This window comes from Ochotona curzoniae, unplaced genomic scaffold, assembly GCF_017591425.1.
Source record: "Ochotona curzoniae isolate NIBS_2020 unplaced genomic scaffold, NIBS_Ocur_1.0 contig_3332, whole genome shotgun sequence".
NCBI lineage: Eukaryota > Metazoa > Chordata > Mammalia > Lagomorpha > Ochotonidae > Ochotona > Ochotona curzoniae.
Genome location: NW_024465816.1, coordinates 4808381 through 4832202, shown reverse-complemented (window position 1 = coordinate 4832202; position 23822 = coordinate 4808381). Strand labels below are relative to the sequence as shown.

The window sequence follows — 23822 nt, the reverse complement described above, 5'->3', positions numbered from 1 at the left end:
ACCCGCTGCTTCACTTCACGTACAGCTGCAGTGCCTGGGGTTAGGTCAGACCAAAGCTCCATTTAGATTTCCCATAGAGATTGCATGGGTGCAGATATTTCTGCTGTTTTCTGCTGTATTTCTTAGGTGTGTCTGTAGTGAGCTAGATCAGAAGTGGAGCAGCGAGGACTTGAGATACCACTCATTTGGAATGTTGGAATCACAGCATCTTAACCTGCTGCCACGTAATGCTGGTCCCAAGAATTCATGTTAATCATTATTGTCTAAATACATTTTGTACAGAATACAGTGTTTAAGTAAACATTCTATCTTGATTTTTATTCATCGCAGTCAAATATGTTTAGATGATATCCCATTGTTTCTAATAATTTTTAGAAGCAAAATTTGCATTGTGTTATAAAAATAGGAAACATCAGGTGTTGATTTTTTTGTAGTGAATTGTAAATGTTGCACTGTGCTGCAAAACAAAGTTTAAATAACTGGATATCGGAGATTTTATTTCTTCAGTACTATGAGAGATTTAATACTATAATTTAAAATCTTCTGTGAATTATTTTAGCGGTCCCTACAGAAGTTGATAGCTACCATAGCCTGTTCCCGCTAGAACCACTGCCACCCCCAAACCGAATACAAAAATCAAGTAATTTTGGATATATTACATCTTGCTACAAAGCTGTAAACAGCAAAGATGATCTTCCATATTGCCTGCGAAGGATACATGGTAAGGAAGATAAATTTTCCTTTTATAATCATAACATTGAGGCTAAAATTACTAAGTTTCTTGCTGAATGTATTGGTTTATTTAATACATGAAAGATTGGTAAGTTTATTTCTTTAATTTCATACATTATAAGCCAAGTTATAACATGTTTCTGGTAGAGTACAAAGGAGTGTAGTTTACAGTTAACTAGTAAAAAAAATCTTTTACAGGTTTTCGTCTTGTTAACACAAAGTGCATGGTGTTGGTTGATATGTGGAAAAAAATTCAGCACTCAAATATTGTAAGCTTGCGGGAAGTTTTTACCACTAAAGCATTCGCCGAGCCTTGTGAGTAGTTTACCATAGCTGAGTAATAGCTGCTAAGCTTAATTATTTGAACCCAGATTTCAGTGATGAATGTTTGTGTTTTATTTTAAGCTCTTGTGTTTGCGTATGATTTCCATGCTGGAGGAGAGACTATGATGAGCAGACACTTTAATGACCCCAATGCTGATGCCTATTTCACAAAGAGAAAATGGGGTAAGAAAAGGATGCAAACAAGTTATGTTTTGACGTGTATTCAAGCACTGGGGAAAAGGAGTTTTGTATTTTTATATAAGTGTAAATGTATCCCTATAACCATTTAAGTAAACAGATCTATTGCATTTTGCAAAGAACACATTAAACACAGCTGATCTGCAATAAGTGACAAAAAATTGTGTATTCACTGAGTTGAAGACAGAAGACTCAAATGTGGGTTTGAAACAACTGGGAATGAGTTTTAAAAATCTCCCCCTCCCTTCTGAAATTGTGTTTTCTGAGTAAAAAATATGCATGAAATTCAGAGAATTAAGAAAATAATCTTAGTGCTTTACTAGTAAATCACAAGCATTATGAATCTTTTAATACATTTCTTTCCAGTCTTGTGTTTATATATCATTCTTTATCCTTTGTTATCTATTGCAAGTATTTTCCCCTTAAATCTTAGCCTGAGTGTAATTTATTTACCTTATCATCTATTGTGATTAATTCATCTTCTGTGCTATTTCCCTAAGAAAATGATGCTGTTCAAGATAGGATTCCTTATTACCTGGGCAATCAGAAGCTGGTTCCTTAGCATTAGTGTTGCGGGTCCTTCCTCCTGGCTGCTCTGTGTGCTGCACAACACACAGCATTAGCTTCTTGGCACTGCAGAGCTTCAAAAGCAGTCCTCTCTACACCAAATATGTCTTCAGATTTTCTGGGGGGGAAAAAAAAAAATATATATATATATATGTGTATATATGTATATGTATATATAGCCAAATGTTTCTTGGGGAAACAAAATATACCCCTTTTGCTAGCCACCCATTGGAACCGTTTTTACTCCTTAATTTCTGTTTTTAGTGTTTATTGATTGGTTGTCTATATTTCCCGAATCAATTCTTTTTGTAATATATTGAATTAATTTTTGGTGGTGGTCCTTCCTTTAAGAAACCTCGCATGTTTTAAAGTCTATAGTTCCCCTATACCGTATAATTTACAAGCACAAATTTAAAAATCTCATAAAAATCAATTATTTTGAAAATGGGACCAATATATTACATTTGATTTTATAAGAGCTTTAGAGTGAGTTGAAGTAGGTAAAATAACTAAGGCCAAACCTGACATGCAGTGCTAATTGTATTAAAAACTCCCTTTGCTTATTAGCACATTTATTTCATTTCAAATCTTTCACATTGTTGTACCACTTGTCGCTGTAATCACTTTATAATGGACACTTTTTCCAGAATATTTATCTTCAGTTCTGTCCAAATTGATAGATGATAGATTTTGTAGGATGCTTAATCTTTACTGGAGTACTTAGTTGAAGATGTCATGTTTTCCGTTATTTGCTTTATAGGTCAACATGATGGACCATTGCCCAGACAGCATGCTGGATTGTTGCCAGAATCTCTTATTTGGGCTTATATTGTCCAACTAAGTTCTGCATTGCGTACCATTCATACAGCAGGATTGGCTTGTCGAGTTATGGACCCAACAAAGATTCTAATAACGGGCAAGACGAGGTACAGCATGTTGAGTCTTAGCTTGTTTGTTGAGCATTTTATCTGTGACAGTAAATGAACCTTGATGATTTGTTTTAATTCTGTCATTTTATATTCCATCAAGAACTACTGTTGTGAGTTCATTTGTAAGTTTAGAGAGAACAAAAACAAAGATGGTGAATTCTTAATAAAATGCTCAGTTATGAGCCAAAAGTATTGATGTATGTAGCAAGGGTGTAGGTATCAGATTTTAGCATGAACCACACTCATCTGAAGGACTAATTAAGCACACTTGGTTGAACTCTACCACCAAATCTTTTTGTTTAGTGGATCTGGGCACCTGAGAATTTACTCTGAGGAGTTCCTGATGTTCTTGCTGCTGGAAAAGTCTGTGCTTTGATAACAGCAGTGTTACATAGCATATACCTTAACTTCACCTGAATTTTGAGTTGTTCTGATTTTCAGAATTGTCTTCAGGAGCATATTAGAAAAATAAAAATATCTGGTATCACGTTTCTTCAATCCATGTACTGATTCTGTTTGTTATGATTGATACCGTCCTAAACAAGTTCAAATTCCTCTGTTTACAACAGCCTTATTAGATGGGCACTATTATTAAGTACATTTTCTTCAATTTTAAGGTCATCAGTAGATTAGAATGTGTCAGTACATGTAAAATACTTATTAGAGCATTGCATAGTACATTTTTAGCAAGTTTTAGGAAACTGGTTAGTTCCCTTTCATGAGCAGCTAATAAACAACCCGGAGTAATTAAAAAGCAGTGGGAGGGTAAAATAGGGAGGGATTTAGGGGAGGCAGAGCGGGTAATTCCTATACCTATAAAACTGTGTCATGGAAAATAATAAAAATGTAAAATTAATTAAAAAATTGATACTGACCTGTTTGTCAAAAAATGTGAATTACAATGTTGGTTTTATCAGTCTTTCATAACTGGATTTATACTCCTTGACATCTCTGAACTTTAATTCCCTCATCTCAAAAATGGTGATTGGTGAGTGGTTTTAAGGGATGGACATTAAACTTAAATTCATATTCTGGGAAATGTAAGTTTCTAGTGGTACTTAATAAAACTTATTTTAACTATTTTGTTTACATTTTCTTGTCCTTAAAGGTTACGAGTAAATTGTGTTGGAGTTTTTGATGTTTTAACATTTGATAATAGTCAAAATAATAATCCACTAGCATTAATGGCTCAGTACCAGGTGAGTAAAAATTAGTGTGATAGTAAATGCTTAAATCTTTATTTGTTTTGGGTTTTCTGGGAAGGCAAATTGTGTTTAAAGCATTTCAGCATTTAAAATCTAGACTTCAGTTTAGAGTAGGTGGGTCTCTCGCGTGTAAGATAGTAGGAGCAGAGCCCTGAAAGGTTGGAATGTACACAGTTAATAACAGCTGTGTGGTAGGAAAACACGCTTATGTGATGAAGATGTTTGTCTTCAATATAGTTTGAAACATTGATTAGTTAGATTATATGAAATGACACCATATAATTCACTTTTTAAAAAAAGGTTTATTTTTATTGGAAAGTCAGATATATAGAGAGGAGAGACAGAGAGGAAGATCTTCCATCCTATGGTTCACTCCCCAGGTGGCTGCAACAGCTGGAGCTGAGCCAATCTGAAGCCAGAAGCCTCTTCCGGGTCTCCCACATGGGTGCAGGTTCCCAAAGATTTGGTCTGTCCTCGACTGCTTTCCCAGGCCTCAGACAAGGAGGTGGATGGGAAGTGGGGCTGCTGGGATTAGAACCAGCACACATCTGGGATCCTGGTGCGTGCAAGGTGAGGACTTTAGCTGCTACGCCATTGTGCCAGGCCCAGCACTGTACAATTCACTTTCATAACATTGGTTATTACTTTTAGAGCCTTTGTTACGCCTGGTAATCATAGAATTTTGAAAGTACTTTCAAGCCTGTTATATTTCCATTTCCTATGCATTTTTTTTCTTTTATTTAGTCAAAAAGTATCGCTCACTTCTTGTACATTATCACAATTGGATTATTGCCTGACATCGTTATAGTAGAGTTGATTTTGGTCCCTCCTTTTTTGGTAACAATTTTGCTGTTTTTTATGAGAAGGTATGGGAGCATAAGAGCCTGTACCTGTGAGGGAGACTTAAGAAGAGCTTTCGCCTTGACTGTCCCTGCAGTAGACAGTTCATGTAATCCAGTTTGTATTAGGGTGTGCACCCATCATTGGAGGACAATTTTAGTTATTTGCAAAGTAGAAGTTTTTAGATTTCTTTTGACATTTATCAACTTACAGAAAGCTGATTAATAGACAATCTTGTAGAGAAGCACTTTACCTTGCCCTTGCTCTTCTATTTACAGCTCCTTTTTGTTTAAAGCTTTTGATGAAACTTTTAGTTCAAAACTTTGACAACATTTCAAAATAAAAAATAATAAAAGGGCAAAATGAGAAATAGTGTCTAAGCATTTCAATTCATACCTGAATCTCTTCTGCTACTGAGCTTTGGATAAAGGAATGGAAGATATCCAGGCGCTCGTTGACATTGTACACAGATGTTCAGATGTCCTCTGCCTGTGCCTGCTTGGCTCACAGCAGCTGACCTGTTGTGGTTGGCAGCCTTGTCTGTAGACACATCAGGAAAGAATCTGATTGTTTTTATCACCCTCAGCAACTTTGTTCCACCAGAGACGATGTACTCCCTCCTTCTTATCTGGGGTGATTCATTTTTGGCTACTTTACTTCATGGACAAATTTTTCTTCCCAGTTTTCTTATTTCAAAAAATGATTAATATCCGTCAATTAAAAAAACAGCTGTAATCTTCACACATGCAAGAAAATAACGCTAATTTAGAAGTTACTTAGGAGTCAGTGCCATCAGTTTTTCCTTTTTGGGGGTAGGGAGTTGGGTGTTGATCTGGAAAAACTTGTCCGTTTCAAAGCCAACACATGCGTTCTGGTCACCTCCTTAGTCTTTTCTGACTTGGCTCCTGCTTCTCTTCCTTAAATTTTTCATGTATCGTAAGACAGTTTGGGTTTTGTTTTCTGTATCATTTTTGCTTTTTATTTGTAGTTGTACAGTGTTTAGGTATGGGTTGTATAGTTACCATAAAAGACAAAATACTTCAAAAGAATGAATCATCAGGTTCCAAACAGCTAACTTTTTATGCAATTCGGACAAGTGATTTGTATGTCAAGAACTGTTGAACTGTTTTCATTTTTTAACTCAGCCACTCGACTTTTAGCCAATTGTTACATCCTCTTCTGGTCTCAGTAGTAGAGGATACTCAACTTTCTTCATTTAAAAACCTTTTGATATGAGAGAGAGAGAAAAGATATTTTTCATTCAACTTATTATAAGATATAGAAGAGAATTAACGATAGATATTCCAAAAGGGGGAGTGAGTATAATTTACAGAGAAGATGACACAGGGGAAAGGAGTGCATTGTTTCTTGTAGTCTGTTTTGTAGTTTGTTTCAGACACGTGAGTAGAGACTAACTTTTTGAGTATAAGTGGGGGGAAATCCCTGAAATCAGCAAATGGGGGAGAAAAGACCAGATGGAAGTAAGAATCAGTAATAATAAATGAAAAATTATATAGCTGGAAAATGAGGCAAGGAGAGTTATTGATCATTCATGTTAAGTATATTAAACTAGACTTTATCAACCTTTTCAAAATTAAAGCTGTAATCTGAATTGTGAAAAATATGTATTTTTAAAAATAAGTGTTCCCATGTGGAGTCACCTTTGAGAGAACTGTGCCACATTATATTCTAGGTTTGAAAACACCCAGCTCTCCAGCTGCCTTAGACATTGTTTTTTCTTGTCTCATAAGGAATCACAGTTTGATTCTTTGCACAGCATCGTTTCAGGGTAGAGACAAACTGAAAATTATATTGCTTTAAGGGTTGGTAGTTTGTAGATTGGAAACTGCTGCTCAAGTCCTTGGTAAATTCTAACAACTTTCAGTTTGCTTTGGTGGATAGATTGAATTAAAACAGTGATAGGAAATGTGCAGTCAGCATTGACATTTGTTGATTTCTCCTGAGCAAGATTTTTATAATTCATGGCCTGCAATATTTAGTTGATTGTAAATATGATTGAGGGACTTTTCTTGTCATTCATAGTAATGCACTCGAAAAAACAGAAGTAGCGGAAATAGTAGTAGTCTACCTTGGTTCCTGTGTTGCCTGCCCTCCTGTCCTGCTGGGCTCTTAACTCCATACCGCTAGAGAAATTTCACAAGTTTCTCTGAAATATTTTGCAAATGGAGTTTACTTCCTGCTGTCATTATTATTTGACTATATTGTTGTTATGAATAGCCATATTGTTGGGGCCTGGTGTATTGGCCTGATGGCTAAAGTCTTTGCCTTGTATGCACTAGGATTCTGTATGGGTACTGGTTCTTGTCCTGGCAGCCCCACTTCCCATCCAGTTCCCTGCTTTTGGCCTGGGAAAGCAGTCAGGGACGTCCAAAGCCTTGGAAACCTGCATCTGTGTTGGCAACCAGGAAAAAGCTCCTGGCTCCTGGCATTGGATCGGTGCAGCTCCACCTGTCACAGCCACTTGGGGAGTGAATCAGTGGAAAGAGGATCTTTCTCTCTGTCTGTCCTCCTCTCTGTAAATCTGACTTTCCAATAAAAATAAATAAACTTTTTTTAAAAAAAATAGCCATATTGTGCTAAAACTTCATTAGTGGTTGTCTTAAGATACTCACCTGGTTTTCCAAATACACCTTTTAGGCATTGTCTGCTAAACTTGGGGTTCTTACTCCTACTTATGTATTAAAATCTTGAGGGTGCTTTGAAAACGACTAATTCCTCAAGGTTACTCCAGAATAATACCAAAGCTAGGGGGAAGAAATGGCCACTAGGTTGCATGGTTTGGTTTTTAAGCTCCTTAGATGATATAAAATTAAAACTGGCTTGAAAACTACTAAATAAATCAACATTCAAAACAATGAGTATGAATCCATTGTTCCAGAAGGGAGCTCAGGTTTTGGAAGATATATGGAAATATGTCATATGGAAATATGTCAAAACTATCTCGAATGATTTTGTGTTAACTGACCCAACCCCATTCTCTTAGGCATGATTATTAAGCAGGGCCATTCTCTTTCTTGGTGTTCTGGGTAATGAAGCACTCACTTCAGCCAGTTGTGTTTGGAAAATGTTTTTGGAAGAAAAGCCTCAACATGGTAAACGTATTTTAAACAAACAAACCAAAAGGAAAAAAGAAAAGGAAGAAGAAGAAAAATGGTGATTCTAGAGCTCCCAAGTATGCATATGAGGTGTCGTTGGAGGTTCTCAGCACTCTATTCCTAAAGACATGAGAAAAAAGTATATCTTCAATTGCCAACGTCTTAGTAAAGCAAGAGTACAGTAACCTTGAATTTGTTGTAACAGTGTCATTATCCTCTCAGTTTAAAGGAAAATTAATTTTTATAACCAAACCAAACAATAGTTCCATGGTTAGGATGTGAATAACACTTCTTAAAATGTCCTAGAGCAACCTCGTCAGAATTACCTGAATGTGGTCAAAATGTTTGGTCCATTCCCAAATCTACTGAATGATACTCTACCCCAGAGACTGAGAAATCATGTTTGTAATAAGCTCCCGCATGATGCTGATGGCAACCAGTACCTGTAAACCTTAAGTTCTGCAGCTTTTTTTTTTTAAACAGTGCCAACTCCCTTTTAGGCAGTCGTATCGTGTGTGCAATGTGTACTCATAAAGTAAAAATTAAAAGTATGTTTTATTCTTCCATTTCAGCAAGCAGATCTGATATCATTAGGAAAAGTTGTATTGGCTTTGGCTTGCAACTCTTTGGCGGGAATTCAGCGGGAAAATTTACAGAAAGCCATGGAACTGGTGACAATCAACTACTCCTCTGATCTAAAGAATTTGATTTTGTAAGTTGTCATTTATGATAAGACATATATAATGATCGTGAGATAAGCCAGAGCTTTTTTGTTTCAAGTTAGGGTATTGCTTATTTTAATAAGGAACCTTTTAACAGTGATTCTGTTCCCACCATTTAAAATAAACAAGAGAAATTTTTTATTTCTGTGTTTTTATTGCTAAGTATATATTTCTTAGATTAAGTACACAAAGCAGTGTGTTTAAATTAGTTATTAATGTTTTAAGCATTTGGTCAGAGAGCAACCTCTAGAGCTTTATTGGTATTCACTGGCTGTCTGGAACCTTTTCCATTAAAATTAATTAAATTAATTCATTTCTTCAGTTACACTAGACACATCTTACAGGTCAACAGCCACATGTATCTCCTGGCTGACATTTTGGATATCACAAATATACATCATTTCCATCATCTCAGATCTGTGGGACAGTAACGCTCGAGGGGGAAGGGTATCACAAATATGGGTCAGGTGCAAACCAGTTACATTGTGATCCAAAGAAGTGTGTGTAGAGTCCCATGCTTATGCTACAGTACCTTAAGACCCCAGAAAATCTTTGAGTGTAGGTTTGAAGTAAGTTTGTTTTAAGAAACCCCCTGAGACTACTGTCACCAAAGATGAGCTGCTTCTTAAGATTCATCTAATATTAGAAGATTCCTCCGGGTGGACAAGCACAACCTTTATTATAGCAATTGTTTTATGCAAGAGATGCTAGAAAGTCTCTTTTGAATTTTTTCCTATTATGTTCTAGAAATAATTAGAACTTATTGATCCTAATCAACAGTCTCTTTTAGCTTCCAGCTGTCCCTTCTGATCTTTCTGTGTAGCCCTGGATGATCCAGTCTTTTTGGACCAGCCCTGGGGTATGGAATTGGGGGATGGAGGATGGGGCTGCCCACCTGTTCTTTCTTATCTGGAGCACTGGAAGCCAGTTGTTGCCTGGATCTTACTAATAATCAAACAAGATGATTTCTCTTTCAAATAAAAATATTTCACATTTAATCATAGCAGTGATTCCTAGCCTTAGTTTGCAACATATAGTATGTTTTAAATAATCTCAGGTTATAATTTTTCAATTTTTATTTTTAAAAAATGGGAATAGAGAACGTAAATATAAGACATTGGTTATCTGTTAATGATTAGAACTAGTTAACCATCCATGGGGATTGATTACAATATTTTTTACTTTTACAGATGCTTGAGTTTTTCCTTAATAGAAAATGAACCCAAAAAAACCCATACTTTGAAATAATCACAAATCAGAATTTATGGTGCAGTAAAGTATGATACTTTGAACTTGTTTTGGTGTGAATTAATCCACATAGTACTCACAGTAACCCTAAAAATCAGGTATTAACCCCATTTTAGAAATGACAGAATTGAGAGGTAAAGAAACTTGCCAAGGTCATATAGCGTACTACAACTTCTGACATGTTTAGTTAGACACAAATTTGTCAGCAATTGTAGATGCATAGCTGAAGACACACATTATTCACATGGATATAATCATTTGTTCGCTCAATGAAAGAATGCCTGCTATTTGCCGAATGCTGTTAACAAGATGGACAAAATTAATTCCCATTTTCTAGAATTTACATCCTTCGGGGAAGAAATAGAGTAAACATAAAAGCAAGTAAGGTATTTTCAGATAGTTACATGGATGATGAAGAAATAAGCTAGATACCATAAATGTAAGAGTGAAAAAGTGGGAGATTGCTTTAATGAAGATAGAGAGTAGCTTTTACCAATACAAATAAGCAGTAGTAGATGACTGAGAATCATTGACTTTAATGAGTAACCCTTTGACTATAAGTAGATAATATTCTCTGCCTTAGGTATTGATAGAAAAAAATTAAACTCGGTCTCTTCTGATATGTTAGTGCATGAAGCTTTCTCATAGATAAATATGACAACTGCTAAATAAAATCAAATTAGGGCACTTGTTTCGAAAAATTGGGAGCTTGTTCAGTTTAGCAAAATTTAAGATTCAATTTTAGTATCAAAAATTGTCTTTGAAGAACATCAGGAAAAGCTCCCCTCTTAAAGCCATTCCATGTTACATCCTTCTTAGAAATTGTGTGGCAGTCTTCATCTACACAATTGTAAAGTAGGATTTGAGAATGGAAATTGTTAAGTGTAACATCACTGCATTTTTCTTTCTCATTTCCAACATAGTGAAAATGTAGAAAAGAGACATTTATCTCCATTGCTTTTTAAAATTTCTTGGGGAAATAAATATAATAAGTGACTTTTAAAAATGAACTTGACTTGCATGAAAAATTGTTCTCAAAATTGTGTGCACTGAGTTGATGGCAGTAGCAAGAACTGTGTGAGTTTTGTTGCTTTGTGAATTGTTTGATGAGCTTTCAAGTGATTCCTCTTTATCTTGGTTAGGTACTTGTTAACTGACCAAAACAGAATGCGAAGCGTAAATGACATCATGCCCATGATTGGTGCTCGATTTTATACTCAATTGGATGCTGCCCAAATGAGAAATGATGTCATAGAGGAAGATCTTGCGAAGGTAAAGCATGCAGTTGAAAGGTTATACCCACTCTTGCATCTGGGTGTGTAAACATGTATAAACCATAATAGTCATTGCATTGAGTACATTACCTAATTGGATAGCAGAGTAAATGCTTCTGCCCAAAGTGGACGTTTAGTATTTTATTTCCCTATGTCCTTTCGGCATTTTCTTTTTACCCATGGCTTTACTACGGTCACATGATGGAAATCTTGTGTATGTGGATTTTTGTATGTATTAAGCAATTCCTAAGATTGCTCAGCTGCCTGATCCTCTGGAGTACTAGTATTGAAAGAAATGGAACTTTGTATTAAAGGTATATCCAAGAATGGGTTTGTTGTTTAAAAGTAATGTTGGTAAAGTGGCATTTTTAATGAATTTAGTGTTATTCAGTTAGCTGAAACATTAACATTCTCTCTCTTTTTAAAATGTTTTTATAGGAGGTTCAAAATGGAAGACTGTTTAGGCTTCTAGCAAAATTGGGAACAATCAATGAGAGGCCAGAGTAAGGATTTACAGTATTTTTTCACTGTGTTTTCAACCAAGGGCACCATTTTTCATAACAAGACTGAGTGTACCTTATTCATTCTGCTTTGATTTGGAAAATAAAAAAGCATTCTCATGTAAAATTACCTTAAAAATATGTTTGTCATTAGGGTGCTTTTTTTTTTTTTTTGAACCATAGCCTAGGTGTAGTTGCCCATCCATAGGAATTTTACATATTTATATGCATGCAGAAAAAATACTGTTAGAAATCTTTGTTGTGGTTTGCACACAAAGGAACATTTTATGAGTACTGCTGCTTCTACCCTGTGTTCTTTTTGAAGCATTGTTCAATCAGTTTTCTTTGATCCTTTCAAGAAATTCAGCAGTCTAATTGTTACTTGCCTCTTAATCTTCTATTGGTTGTGCTGCCTTTAGTAGCCATCACGTCAGTGGCATTTGAAAGACATGACCATTTGACACCGTTTCTGCCTCATTTGTTAATTTAGTCATATTCATAAGCAGAGTTGATGTTGGTAATACGTAACTCTCAAAGAACATTTCATGTCTATTTCATCTTAATAGATAGGTGATAAATCAATATCATTACTTGAGGTTTTTGTTTTGATAAAATTCAAATTTGCTTTTCTTAAGTCAGCAGATTCAGTGTTTTTTCCAATACTTTTTCTAAAGGAAGAGAGAAAATACATTGAACCAGCTTTGAGAACTGTTTTAGCTAGTCCTTGTGATGCATCTCTTTCACAATGCCTGCTTATAATGCTTCAGCTTGGCTGTTTTCTACGTCCACTAATGACTCATCCCTCTGCTTTGATACATAAATGCTTGAATATGTTCTGCCATTTAACCCATAAATGAGCTATTTGAATTTGAATATTCAGGGTTGACATAAGTATGATTGAGTTAATGTTTATAGCTTTACCACATAATAAAGTATAATTATTACTAAAGATGATTTCTACTTCCTTTCTTCTGTATAGTTTTGAATTCTTCCTCTGTTCCCTCACTCTCTGTGTCCCTGCCTGGGTTAATCATTGTGTTATCTGGAAAACTAAGCAAATGAAAGATTTTTCAGACTCTCTCCCAAAGTTAAAAAATACCTTTCGTGCCTTTGGGACTACTGTACTTTAAGCCTACACACTGACACTTTAGAGGTTTGAATCAGTAGTGCCTTAGGAGTTTATTACACTTTCCTTATTGATAGTATGACTACCCATAAAATTCTGGAGTATCCTCAGGAAGCTGTGATTGAATTAAGAGTGAGCACATGAAAGAAGCACAAAGGTTTTTGGTGGAAGATACGGTCCCACTATCCTTTTTTGTTTTGTTTTATTTTTTGAGATTTATTTATTTGTATTGGAAAGGCAGAGTGAGAGACAGAGATCTTCCATCCACCGGCTCACTCCCCAAATAGCCAAAATGGCCAGAACTGAACTAATCTGTAGTCAGGAGCCAGAAGCTTATTTTAAGTCTTCCATGTGGGTGTAGGACTTAAGGCCATCCTGCTCTGCTCACCAGGCCATAATTTGGGCACTTCATTGGAAGTGCCCGCCAGGACTCAGCTGGTGCTCATTAGGGACACTTAATGTCACAGGTGGAGACTTAGTTAACTGTACCACAACACCAGCCCCTATAATCTCTTTTTAAGATATATTTATTTTTGTTGGAAAGTCAGATTTCCAGAGAGAAGGAGGGACAGAGAGAAAGATCTTCCATTTACTGGTTCACTTCCCAAGTGGCTGCTACAGCTGGAACTGAACTGATCTGAAGCCAGGAACTTCTTCCAGGTTTCCCATATAGGTACAGAGTCCTAAGGCCTTGGGTCGCACTCCATTCCTTTCCCAGGCCACAAGCAGGGAACTGGATGGGAGTGGAACAGCTGGGAGATGAACCAGCACCCCATGAGATCCGGTGCATGCAAGGCTGGGATTAAGCCACTGTGCTGTCACACCAGGCCCATAATCTCATTTCTGCCTGATATGCCCAGGTCTTCCAATTACCTTTATCAGTGTTTGTTTTTAATTTTATGTACATATTCCAAGTGTTATAAATACAGCTAAATATTGTTATCTCTCCTTTATACATATACAGAAATTTGAAGTACATATAAGCTGTACACAGTATTCTGCTCTTTTCTCCTATCAGTGTTTTAGAAATCTGTTTAGGTATGTTGAGACTATGCAGAGCACCACTTAACTAGTTTTACAGGTAAGGCCTTATTTGTCCTAACATTCCTGTGTGAATGTGCTGTTATTATTCGCATTTAACAGAAATTGAGGCATACAGAGGTTATACAACATGTCCAGGTGACATAAAGTGTAAGTATATGAACTAGTATTCCAACCTAGACAATATGATTCCAGTTCTGTGTTCTTACCCACCACATTAGATGTCTTCAAACCTTATGCCTAGCTAATAAATCCTGTGGATCAACTGGGATTTATTTCTCCAGTTCCCAGGAGATGTTCTTTTGCGTTGTTTCGGTCTATTGCCTAGTATAAACAGTGCTAAGGGGACTGAATTATCCATATATAATTTTGTGCATTCCTAAATATAGTCCTGTTTTAATTGGTAGCTCAGTGAATGTGACACTGTTATTTCAGAACTTATAGAAAGGATTTGCCAATTTGTGAGTCACAAGAATGCCTCACTAAAAACTGTTTTTTAGACTTTTTGATTTAAGTCAACCTAACTGACAAAAAACTGCATTTCAGTGCATTTTTTAAAAAGCTGGTCATTCTTTATGCAGTTATTGATATATGTAGGCTGGTCATTCTTTATGCAGTTATTGATATATGTAGGCTAATCAGAATTCTTTAATGTTTGCATCTTGAGTTGTAGTTAGTCATAAAGTTCTTTATGACTGCCAGGATTATGAAGGATTTATTTCAAGATTTCTTCAAGAATGTTTTTAGCTTCATTTTTCCATATTAAAATTTTGAGATCATTGACAGTTATGTATAGTTCAAAGTGTAAATCCAGTGTGGCCTTTTTGGGTTTTGCTTTTGGTTTTTCCCCTGACAGAGACTGCCTGGTAGTCTGCAGTTTAGTAAATAGTTACTGACCTCCACTGGCCTAGAGCCCCACTCTTCCATAGTAACTTCATGAATGAAGTTTTTAAATTCTGGTAATACTTGTTCTTTCCCATTTCATGTTATGTCATTCCATTGCTCTCTTCAAACTGTTTTATTTTCTCTCTAAATTCTTGAACTGAACTGTTTAGCTTAAAAAAAATAAAACAGATCAACCTGAGGCATTTTTTTATAGGGAAGAGAGCTTATTCTGTTAATAAATGTTGTTTTAGATGTTAAGTCATCTTAACATCATGGTGTATCGTTATTTATGTCTGAGTTTTAGCATCTTTTTAGCTTATTTGTCTTGTTGCCTTACATGTGTGAATTCCTTTACTCATTCTTCCTTCTTAATGCTGGTTTTGATATATATGAAAGTTATTTCCTTCTGGATCATGACACCCTTTCATTTGGATAAATTTTCAGTAGATTGTCGTGGAGTTCTCAGGTAAATATCAGATCCACCAGTTGATAGTTACATTTCTTTCTCTTATAGTATCTAGACTTTTCATTTTCCTTGTGTGTATTAGCTGGCATTTGCATGGGTAAGTAATAGTAAGGACAGTTACATTTGTTGCCCCATTGTCTTTGGAATTTCTGGACAAAAATTATTGCCTTTCTATATTTTTCCTTTCTCCCTTAGCTTTTGCAGTCTTTTCTTTATTGCCGTAGGTTAGAAATTCACCGTGAAATACTTTGGAGTTGGTTGAGTATGAAAAATGAAACACATGCTCATGATGTTTGTGCAATAAACAGTCTGTGTGACTGAGGTAAAATATTGGCTTTCTCAGGTTTCAGAAGGATCCTACCTGGTCAGAGACTGGAGATCGTTACCTGTTGAAACTCTTTAGGGATCATCTTTTTCATCAGGTGACAGAAGCGGGTGCCCCCTGGATTGACCTCAGTCACATCATTTCTTGTCTTAACAAGGTAACCTTAAAAAACAAAGCAAAAAAGCCATTTGTTGGGGCTAGTGTTGTGTCAGAGTGGGTTAAGCTGTTGCCTCTGTCCCACCGTCCCATGTGAATGCCAGTTCGATGCATGCTCCTCTGTTTCCATCCTGTCCCATGCTAATTCACCTGGGACAGCAGTGCTGGATGGGGCAGGTGCTTGAGCACACGCGTGCTTGAGCACACGCATGCGAGAGACCTGGATAAAGTTGCAAACTCCTCATTTGGGCCTGGCTCAGCCTCAGCAGTTGTGATCACTTCAGGAGAAAAACAGCTGCTGCACGATCTTTCTCTCTTTACCTTCCTCTCTACTCTGCCTTTCAAATAAATAGTTAAAGAGAGAATGCTTCCAGTATTTCCAGATAATTCTGGTTCACTCCCTAAATGACTATAATAGCTGAATCTGGGCTGTATTTGGAACCAGGTATCCTATCATGGTCTGCTGTATGTGGAGAACATTAGCCCATATACTTGGGCCATCTTCTGCTATCTCAGAACGTCGGTGTGATGTTGGATTGGAAGTAGAGTAGCCAGGACTGGGACCTGTTTTCTCAGTATGGGATCCTCAAACCTACAGTGGCTCCTTAAACCTACAGTGCCACAGTGCCATTCCCAGTATCTGAGTGTTAAAGCGTATAATGTATGTAGTTTGTAGAGTTGCATCTTTTAGAAATACTAGGAGACTTGAAAATCAACATGTAATGTCATGGTCTATGTTTTATAACATTTTCTAGAATAAAAGAATCTTTTTTACAAGAATAATTTCAAATTTTTGTTGTGATAATGTGTTACAAAACAATTGCTTTTTTCCCTTTCCTTTGTTGTATTATATTTACATGTTATTTTTATTCCAGTAAAAAATTTTGAGTCCGGAAAACAGAAAAATCATTTTGAATTTTTTTTTTTAATTGAATCCTTAGTTCTATATTCTGAATTGTATTGAATGTTGTCATGTTTGCTACTATCTAATAGTGGAAGCACAATATTGGTAACTAGTTCCTGCTGTTATAAACGGTAAACTGAGTAATTAGTGAACATATTGTAAGTTTATTGGAGTGAAGAGCCCTTGGTTTTTGAAAGCCATGGAAATTTTACAGAGGAAAAAAGGAACCGGCTACTCTTGTGAATTACATAGGATTAAAGAGTTTAAAACGGACCTACAGAGGTCAACTCTAGTCAGTAGACAGATTTATGTTTAAGCCAGGGATGGCAAGCTGCCCCAGCATCAGCTCCATCCCACAGCTTGCTTCTATACAGCCTTCAGGTTTTAAGAAGCATTTTGGTTTTGTCTTTTAAATGAGTAAAGAGGAAGGACACAAGGAATTGTGACAGAGACTTTAAGTGGCCAAAACCTGGCATATTTTCTGCCTGACCCTTCATGAAACTCAATTGCTGACCTAAGTTATAAATACTACAGGAGAAAGTATTCCATACAGCACATGACTGGAACTGTTAATGACGGAGCAGCAATCCTTCAGGGAAGATCTTGGGGTGTTTTGTTATCAGGCATCACTTTGTTGTTTGGATTTCCTTAAAACTATTGTAGAAAATTTGTCAAAAGCCTACATTGACAACACGAAATTGACTTGAGTGTGCCATTGAACTAATTCATTAGGATTTATATTTTCATTTTCCCTCAATTTCTCTTATGGATAAAACATTTTCTTCAAAAAGTGGGTAGAGAATAGTTGAGCAGATATTAAAACATAAGCTATCCATAGCATCCAGGATTCAGTGAACAAAACCAGGTGAAATGGGCATGGTTTGGGGCACAGTCGTCAGACTGTCACATAGGTGCCCTCATCCCTTTTCAGAGTGTCTGGGATTGACTCCCACCTCTACTTCTGATCCAGCATTTCTCCTAACATGTACCCTGGGCAGGAGTAAGTACCTGAGTCCCTGCCACCCACACGCGAGAGTTGGTGGCATTTAAACTCCTAACTTCATCCTGGCCTAACCCTAGCTCTTGTGGGCTTTGGGGAAGTGAACCAGTGAATAAGAGATGATACCTCATTTCCTCTCTTTCTCCCCCTGCTTCCCATTTTTCTTTCAGATAGAAATAAGTATAAGTCTTCATATGTAAAACTTATGTATAAAGACTGACAATTACATCCTATGAAATGAAGTGCAGTTACATTAACACAAGATTATTTAATGAATATTAGGACAGTTGAAAACTTGAAGAAAATTCTATTGTATATCTATGGTAACATAGTAGTAAATAAAATTATCCCAAATTTGAAGAGTATCAATTACTCTGTTTGTAAACAACATGGTAAATTAGGACCCAGCAAGGTAGCCTAATAGTAAAGTCCTTACTTTGCATGCCCAGGATCCCGTATGAACACCAGTTCATATTCTGACTGCTCCACTTCCACCAGCTCCCTGCTTATGGCCTGGGAAAGCAGTGGAGGATGGCCTAAAGCCTTGGGACCCTGCACCTGTGTTGGAGACCCAGAAGAAGCTTCTGGCTCCTGATTCCTGCCTTCAGATTGGCACGTTTCCAGCCATTGCGGTTACCTGGGGAGTGGACCATCGAACAGAAGATCTTTCTGTCTGTCCTTCATTCTATAAATCTGACTTTCTAATAAAAATAAATAAATCTTGAAAAAAAGAATATGATAAAAGAAAAGGAGGCCATATTAATTCTATGAAAGTCAAGATTTTAAAACTATCTTATTTTGATAGAAGTCATAGGAGAAATTAGAGTTGAAAGTATCAAATCGTAAAGATCACTATCAATCAAAAATATTTTGATAAGTATATAATCTGCAAGACATTCATTTAGTAGGCTTGTTGGTAAATTGTTGCAATTCCTAAACCAATATTGGTCTAATCAGTATCTTTTGGAAAACAATTGACTGTATGTATGAAGCTGTACAATCACTGATGCTTTTTAACTTTGTTTATATTTTTAACTATTTCCCCTAAGGGAAAAGTCCAGTGGGTGAGAAAAATATTAGATGAATATTTTCATTGCACTGTAATCATGACATTTAAAAATGGAAACTCAGATAGTGTCCCTCAGCCACAGTGGGGTCAAGGGACCAGAGCTGAGCAGTGACCCAGGGCTGTCTGAGTGACTCCACAGTGATGAGTCTGGGCCTGTCTACCAGAGGGCCAAAGTCAGTCCCTGAGAGAAGGCAGCCTTTGTTGACTCTGCCATGGCGTGGTGAGGCTGAGGCCAAGAAGAAAAGTCACAGAATAGTTGGTAAAGTTGGACAGAAATCAGAACCTGTAACTCTAGGATCGTTTAGTCTTAAACAAACCCTAAGATATTTCTTTCTTCCTTGTTTAATTAGATAGAGTCAGAAAGACTGAGAAAGAAAAAGAATCTTCTATTCACTAGTTCACTCCCAGATGGCCTGGGAGCTCTGTCCTGGTCTTTTGCATGAATGGCAGGGGCCCAAATTTTTGGGCCATCTTGCATTGCTTTTACCAGGCCTTAAACAGGGATCTGGATTGGGAGTGGAGTTGGCTGGGACACAGAGCAGTGTGCCTATGGATGCTGGCATTGTGAGCAGGTGGCTTTATCCACCAGTCCTTATCACTAGCCCCAGTGTTAAGATTTTTGCAGATTATGTTATGGAAGAACATGCCCAAAGCTGAAACAAGCCAACAAGCAACTCCAGATAGCTGAGAGTTGATTAGTCTAACACTGAATGAATCAGATCAAAACATAGGAGAAGGGCTGCGTTGTGACAGGTTTGGGTTCTTTATGCTGCACAGACATCTCATATGGGTATCAGTTCAGATCCTGGTGCTCCTTTTCCAATCCATTGGGCCTGGGCTCCTCTTTCTTACCCATGTGGGAGACCCAAATGGAATTTCAGATTTTGGCCTGACTAAATCCCATGTGTTGGGACCATTTGGATAGTGAACCAGCAGATGCAAGATAGCTTCCCTCCTTTTCTCTGTAATTCTGCCTTTAAAATAAAATTAGTAACTTTGTGAAAGAGAGAATGGAACTGGGACAAAACCTCATGGGGGAGAGGAAAGTGGAATCTGGCCTGCCTCACCTCTACTGCCACTAAGCCACTAAGCCTGCTGTTCAAAGATCAGAAAACCATAAGCAGACAACTGTAGTTATACTATAGTAAACACCCAAAACAAAATCCTGATTACAGAGTGGAAGAAAAACAGATATGCGAGATCATACTGCCTGCGGTGCGTTCAAACATGGGATGCCAGTTTGGGGACAACTAGCATTTATTAGGTTCTGAAAAGCAGAAGTGAACTGCACTATTGATTGCACACACTGTGGCTGCTGGGGCTGTCCAGGTCCCTGCCTTTCATGCAACCTGCTCTGCAGAGCGGTGCTGCAGGCCCACGATGGAGCATGGCCTTTACAGGTGAAGGCTTCGGTGTTCATCAGCTGTGCTCAGTAAATTCAAACCTTAAGACCTCAATAAATAAATAAGATATTGGAGAATAATTGCTTTATAGCATATCAAATGGATGGAGTATAGAACTGTGGGATGCTTAAAAAACATTGCTTTTAAAAATTATATGCGTGCTTATTATTGGTATAAAATACTTACAGATGCTGCACAGGGCTGTCAGACATTATATAAATATTTTATAAGTTATCAATGTTGGAAATGTCCTAACCTACACTGGATTTCCTTCCCTATTGTGAGAGCTTTCTGTTTGTGACTCTGTTTCAGCTGGATGCTGGTGTGCCAGAAAAAATCAGCCTGATCTCCAGGGATGAGAAGAGTGTACTCGTGGTGACATACAGTGACTTGAAGCGCTGCTTTGAAAACACTTTTCAAGAACTGATTGCAGCTGCAAATGCTCAGTTGTAGTATTTGCTGAAAAGCGCGCAGGACACCGCTGAGAAAACTAACCAATAGCAAATTGCACTACAGCTGAACAGTTTTCATCATCTCATTTCACATTTGGGAAACAAACAGGAGATGAGCAAAGCTGCTTGCACTTCAGTCAGGTACACTGTTACTTGAAAGGAAGAATGTTCATTTATCCAAGAGCTCTGGCTGCCATTGGAGGCTATATCTGTGAAGAATTTATTTTAAATTAAGGAGCAACATCAGGTGAATGATGTTCCTGCTTTTGCTTTTTCCACTTGTATATGCACTAATTTTAATTTTTTAAAGACATTTTTCTGATCTTTGAACTTTTGCCACATTGTATACTTATTAAGGGAAGCTATTTGCAAGGACATTTTTGGGAAACAACGCTGGGCAGCATTTTTGCCATTGAGGGTTGCAGAATTTGCTCTTTTGGGGATAGGTTGCCCTAAATAACATAATGGACCAGGTAAATAATTGCGTAGAAATGCAAGATAGTGCATAATTCTTGTAAGAGTATTGTATGCAAGCTCTATATGCCACCCACTGTTAGTTCAAATTGAGATTTTTTTTCCAAGAATACTCAAAGAGAAATATCAGTGAATTGTTAGATATGAATTCCCCTCAGTTGATTTTAATTTTTTTCTGAATAAGGATTAGGTAAACAGTTCCTGAAGGGGTGTGTATAGTTCTCTGCTGCAGATGCAACCAGAGCCTTTTTTTTAAAAAGGTGTTTGCCTGCTTACACTTATGCAATTTTTTAAATAGAAAAATATTAAGAAATTGTGTTTAAATACCTAAAGGTCAGGAGCGTAATACTTTAGGTTATTTCCAGTATGCTTTTTTTTTCTTTTTCTTTTTCTTTTCTTTCTTTCTTTTTTTTTTTTTTTTTATAAAGTTCTATTCTTTGAACCACAGCTTTATTATGGTACTTTACACTGGATACAGACGCAGAGACACTGTTGAGAAGATGAGCTAACACAGCAGTGGTCTGGCATCAAGAGCTTTCTGATGTGTTACAGCCTGACTCTGGCGGGACAACAATCTGCTGTGCCTTTGCAGTCACTGCTTAGCCCAAAGTCATAGGACTTTTGATAATAACTCACTCAGTGGGGTATTCCTGAATAAGTCCATCTCAAAAGTTTGGAATTTTCCTCCTCTTAACTTTCTTAATATTTGGACACGCAACTGTCGCCAAACTTGGGTATTCATGGAATTTTTGGTTAATGAGATACCTATACTTTGATACTGAAGACTGCCAAATACATAGGAATTTTCTTTCTTTAAAAAAACAAAAAAAAACAAATAAAAAAAAAACAGAAACAAAATACAGTAATGAAGACTATATCTCCTTTCCCAGCACTGAATGTTTTACTAGCACTGGGTGCTCACCATGCAACTAGGAAGAACATGTGGAGACTCACAATATTAGGACAGACTTCTAAGCACTTGCAACTGATGTTACTGTCTTCAATTTTAATAAATATACGTATTTGTATGTTTCAGAGAAGTTTTTAATATTTCTCTGTTCACTTTTTATAAGCTTTAACATGATTTTTCTCTGCCTTGAGATTTGCATCAAGAAAAAGCACCTCTCTTCACTTGAAAGCTTTGAGGACCAGAGACACACTTCACACATTGTAACAAGTGTGTTGGCATCCACATTGGGTAGCATCAGTTGTTGAGTTAAACAGAAAATCGATTACTGCATTTGATTTGGATGGATTTTAAAGACCATAATGTTCAACATTGAAAGGATAATTAACATTTGCCACCATAATGTTCTTTTTTATGTAAAAGGAGTAAGAAACTTGGAGACATTAACATGCAAAAGTCTTTTATCATTAGCTCATGTATTTGAGAAGAGCAGCTGTCTTTTTATATGTTTTTTGACAAATCATATTGTAATTCTTTTGTACAAAAAAGAACTACTTGTATTCTAGAAGAAATATGAAATGCTTAATTTATAAGCGGGCTGGAGATTTTTTCCAATATTGTTTTCTTTGAAAATGAAAGGGGATCATCTATTTTAGTTTTGGGGTCTAGAAACTTTTTTGAAATTTAATTTGTGGACCAATGTTTTGTGAAAGCTAAAGAAGGGCAGGGGTAAAATAGGGCTTGAACTTTTCATTCCGTATAGACCAGCAAACTTCCCTCTGCAAGGCAAGTTCACATCAGAAACCTGAAAGATTGCTGCGTTGCACGTGCTAGTTTGCTTCAGCCCCTAGTAACCTCAGGACTTGGTTTGAATATTAAAAATAGACAGCTGATATGTTTTCGTGAGTAAATATTGTCAGCCAGGAAACTGTCAGGTAATTTTTTTTTTTTCTTTTTTGCTTTCTTTTATATTTATTTTTCAGTTTTTATTGGGAATGATTTTCAAAAGAGATGTCAGTTCTGCTTAGGTGTTTTTTGGGGAGTCTTCTTTTCCATAGTGTAAATCCAATTGATAGGTTGTCCAAAAGTTGGTCTTTCTAATTCACTGGGAGATTTTAATACCTGAGAATAGTCAAATTACGAATATAAACTTCCCACACTTTCCTGTTGCAACAGGTAAAAAGCACAGAAGGGACAACCTTGAAATCATGTAACGTTGGTCATTTCCATTTTTTTTGTACCAATTTTAAATTCTGTTTGTGTATTTACTTCATTGTAAATATTTTTGAGGGTACCTTTGTACTTTACATTTGACCTTGGTTCTGTGATTTGGATGTTGGCAACTTCCCTGAAAAGCACCAGTACGTTAAGTTCTTATGTCATGATCCCAGTATGTGTTATTCATCTTTAATTCTGTTTTCAGTCTCTATGTGTACAGCAGTATTTTTAATAAAGAATTACAGAGATAAATTTGTCTTTGTTTTACTCAAAGTTCATATAACAAGATTATTATAATTTGCTTTGAAAAGATTGTTTCGTTTGTTTTTTGGAGGGATTTTCATCTTTGGATGAAATGGTAGCAGACTGCTTTATTAACTTGGCAAACATTTGTAAAATGCATACCTGCCATATCTTTGAATCTGTCCAGCTATATGAATTGGTATGTATGAAATACAGTTACACCCACACATTTTGATACCACTGGCTTAGTAGTTGAGAGAACACTACGAAGAAAGCCCAAATGCTGTCACTAGTCATCTGTTCAGCATGTAGTTTTTCGTTGTGGTGAGGGATGTCCTACCTCACCTGCAGTTCCCCAGAAGGTCTGGATAGATGGGTAAAGGACGTATGGCCAAATAGAAATATCTCTATTTGAACCTGAATAGTGAATGCATATTTTTTTCCTTCTGTATGTTTGAAATAGAGAAAAAGAAAATAATGGGCTGAAGGCAACTAAAT

General features: G+C 36.6%; 1 protein-coding gene across 4 annotated transcripts in view; it reads left to right on the top strand.

Annotated features, from left to right (window-relative positions):
* The window catches only part of PAN3 (poly(A) specific ribonuclease subunit PAN3), a 129646-nt gene extending 106313 nt beyond the window's left edge, over window positions 1-23333 (top strand). For 3 of the 4 annotated variants that reach the window (XM_040979851.1, XM_040979850.1, XM_040979852.1), the window contains 10 exons: window positions 560-721; window positions 931-1047; window positions 1138-1239; window positions 2582-2747; window positions 3859-3949; window positions 8484-8623; window positions 11024-11153; window positions 11594-11658; window positions 15517-15655; window positions 20343-23333. In XM_040979851.1, the coding sequence (XP_040835785.1) occupies window positions 560-721; window positions 931-1047; window positions 1138-1239; window positions 2582-2747; window positions 3859-3949; window positions 8484-8623; window positions 11024-11153; window positions 11594-11658; window positions 15517-15655; window positions 20343-20483 (1253 nt within the window). In that variant the 3' untranslated portion in view covers window positions 20484-23333. The remainder of the gene's footprint in view (window positions 1-559; window positions 722-930; window positions 1048-1137; window positions 1240-2581; window positions 2748-3858; window positions 3950-8483; window positions 8624-11023; window positions 11154-11593; window positions 11659-15516; window positions 15656-20342) is intronic. The other variant, XR_005883836.1, reaches the window with a different exon arrangement.
* The last annotated feature ends 489 nt before the right edge of the window (window positions 23334-23822 follow it).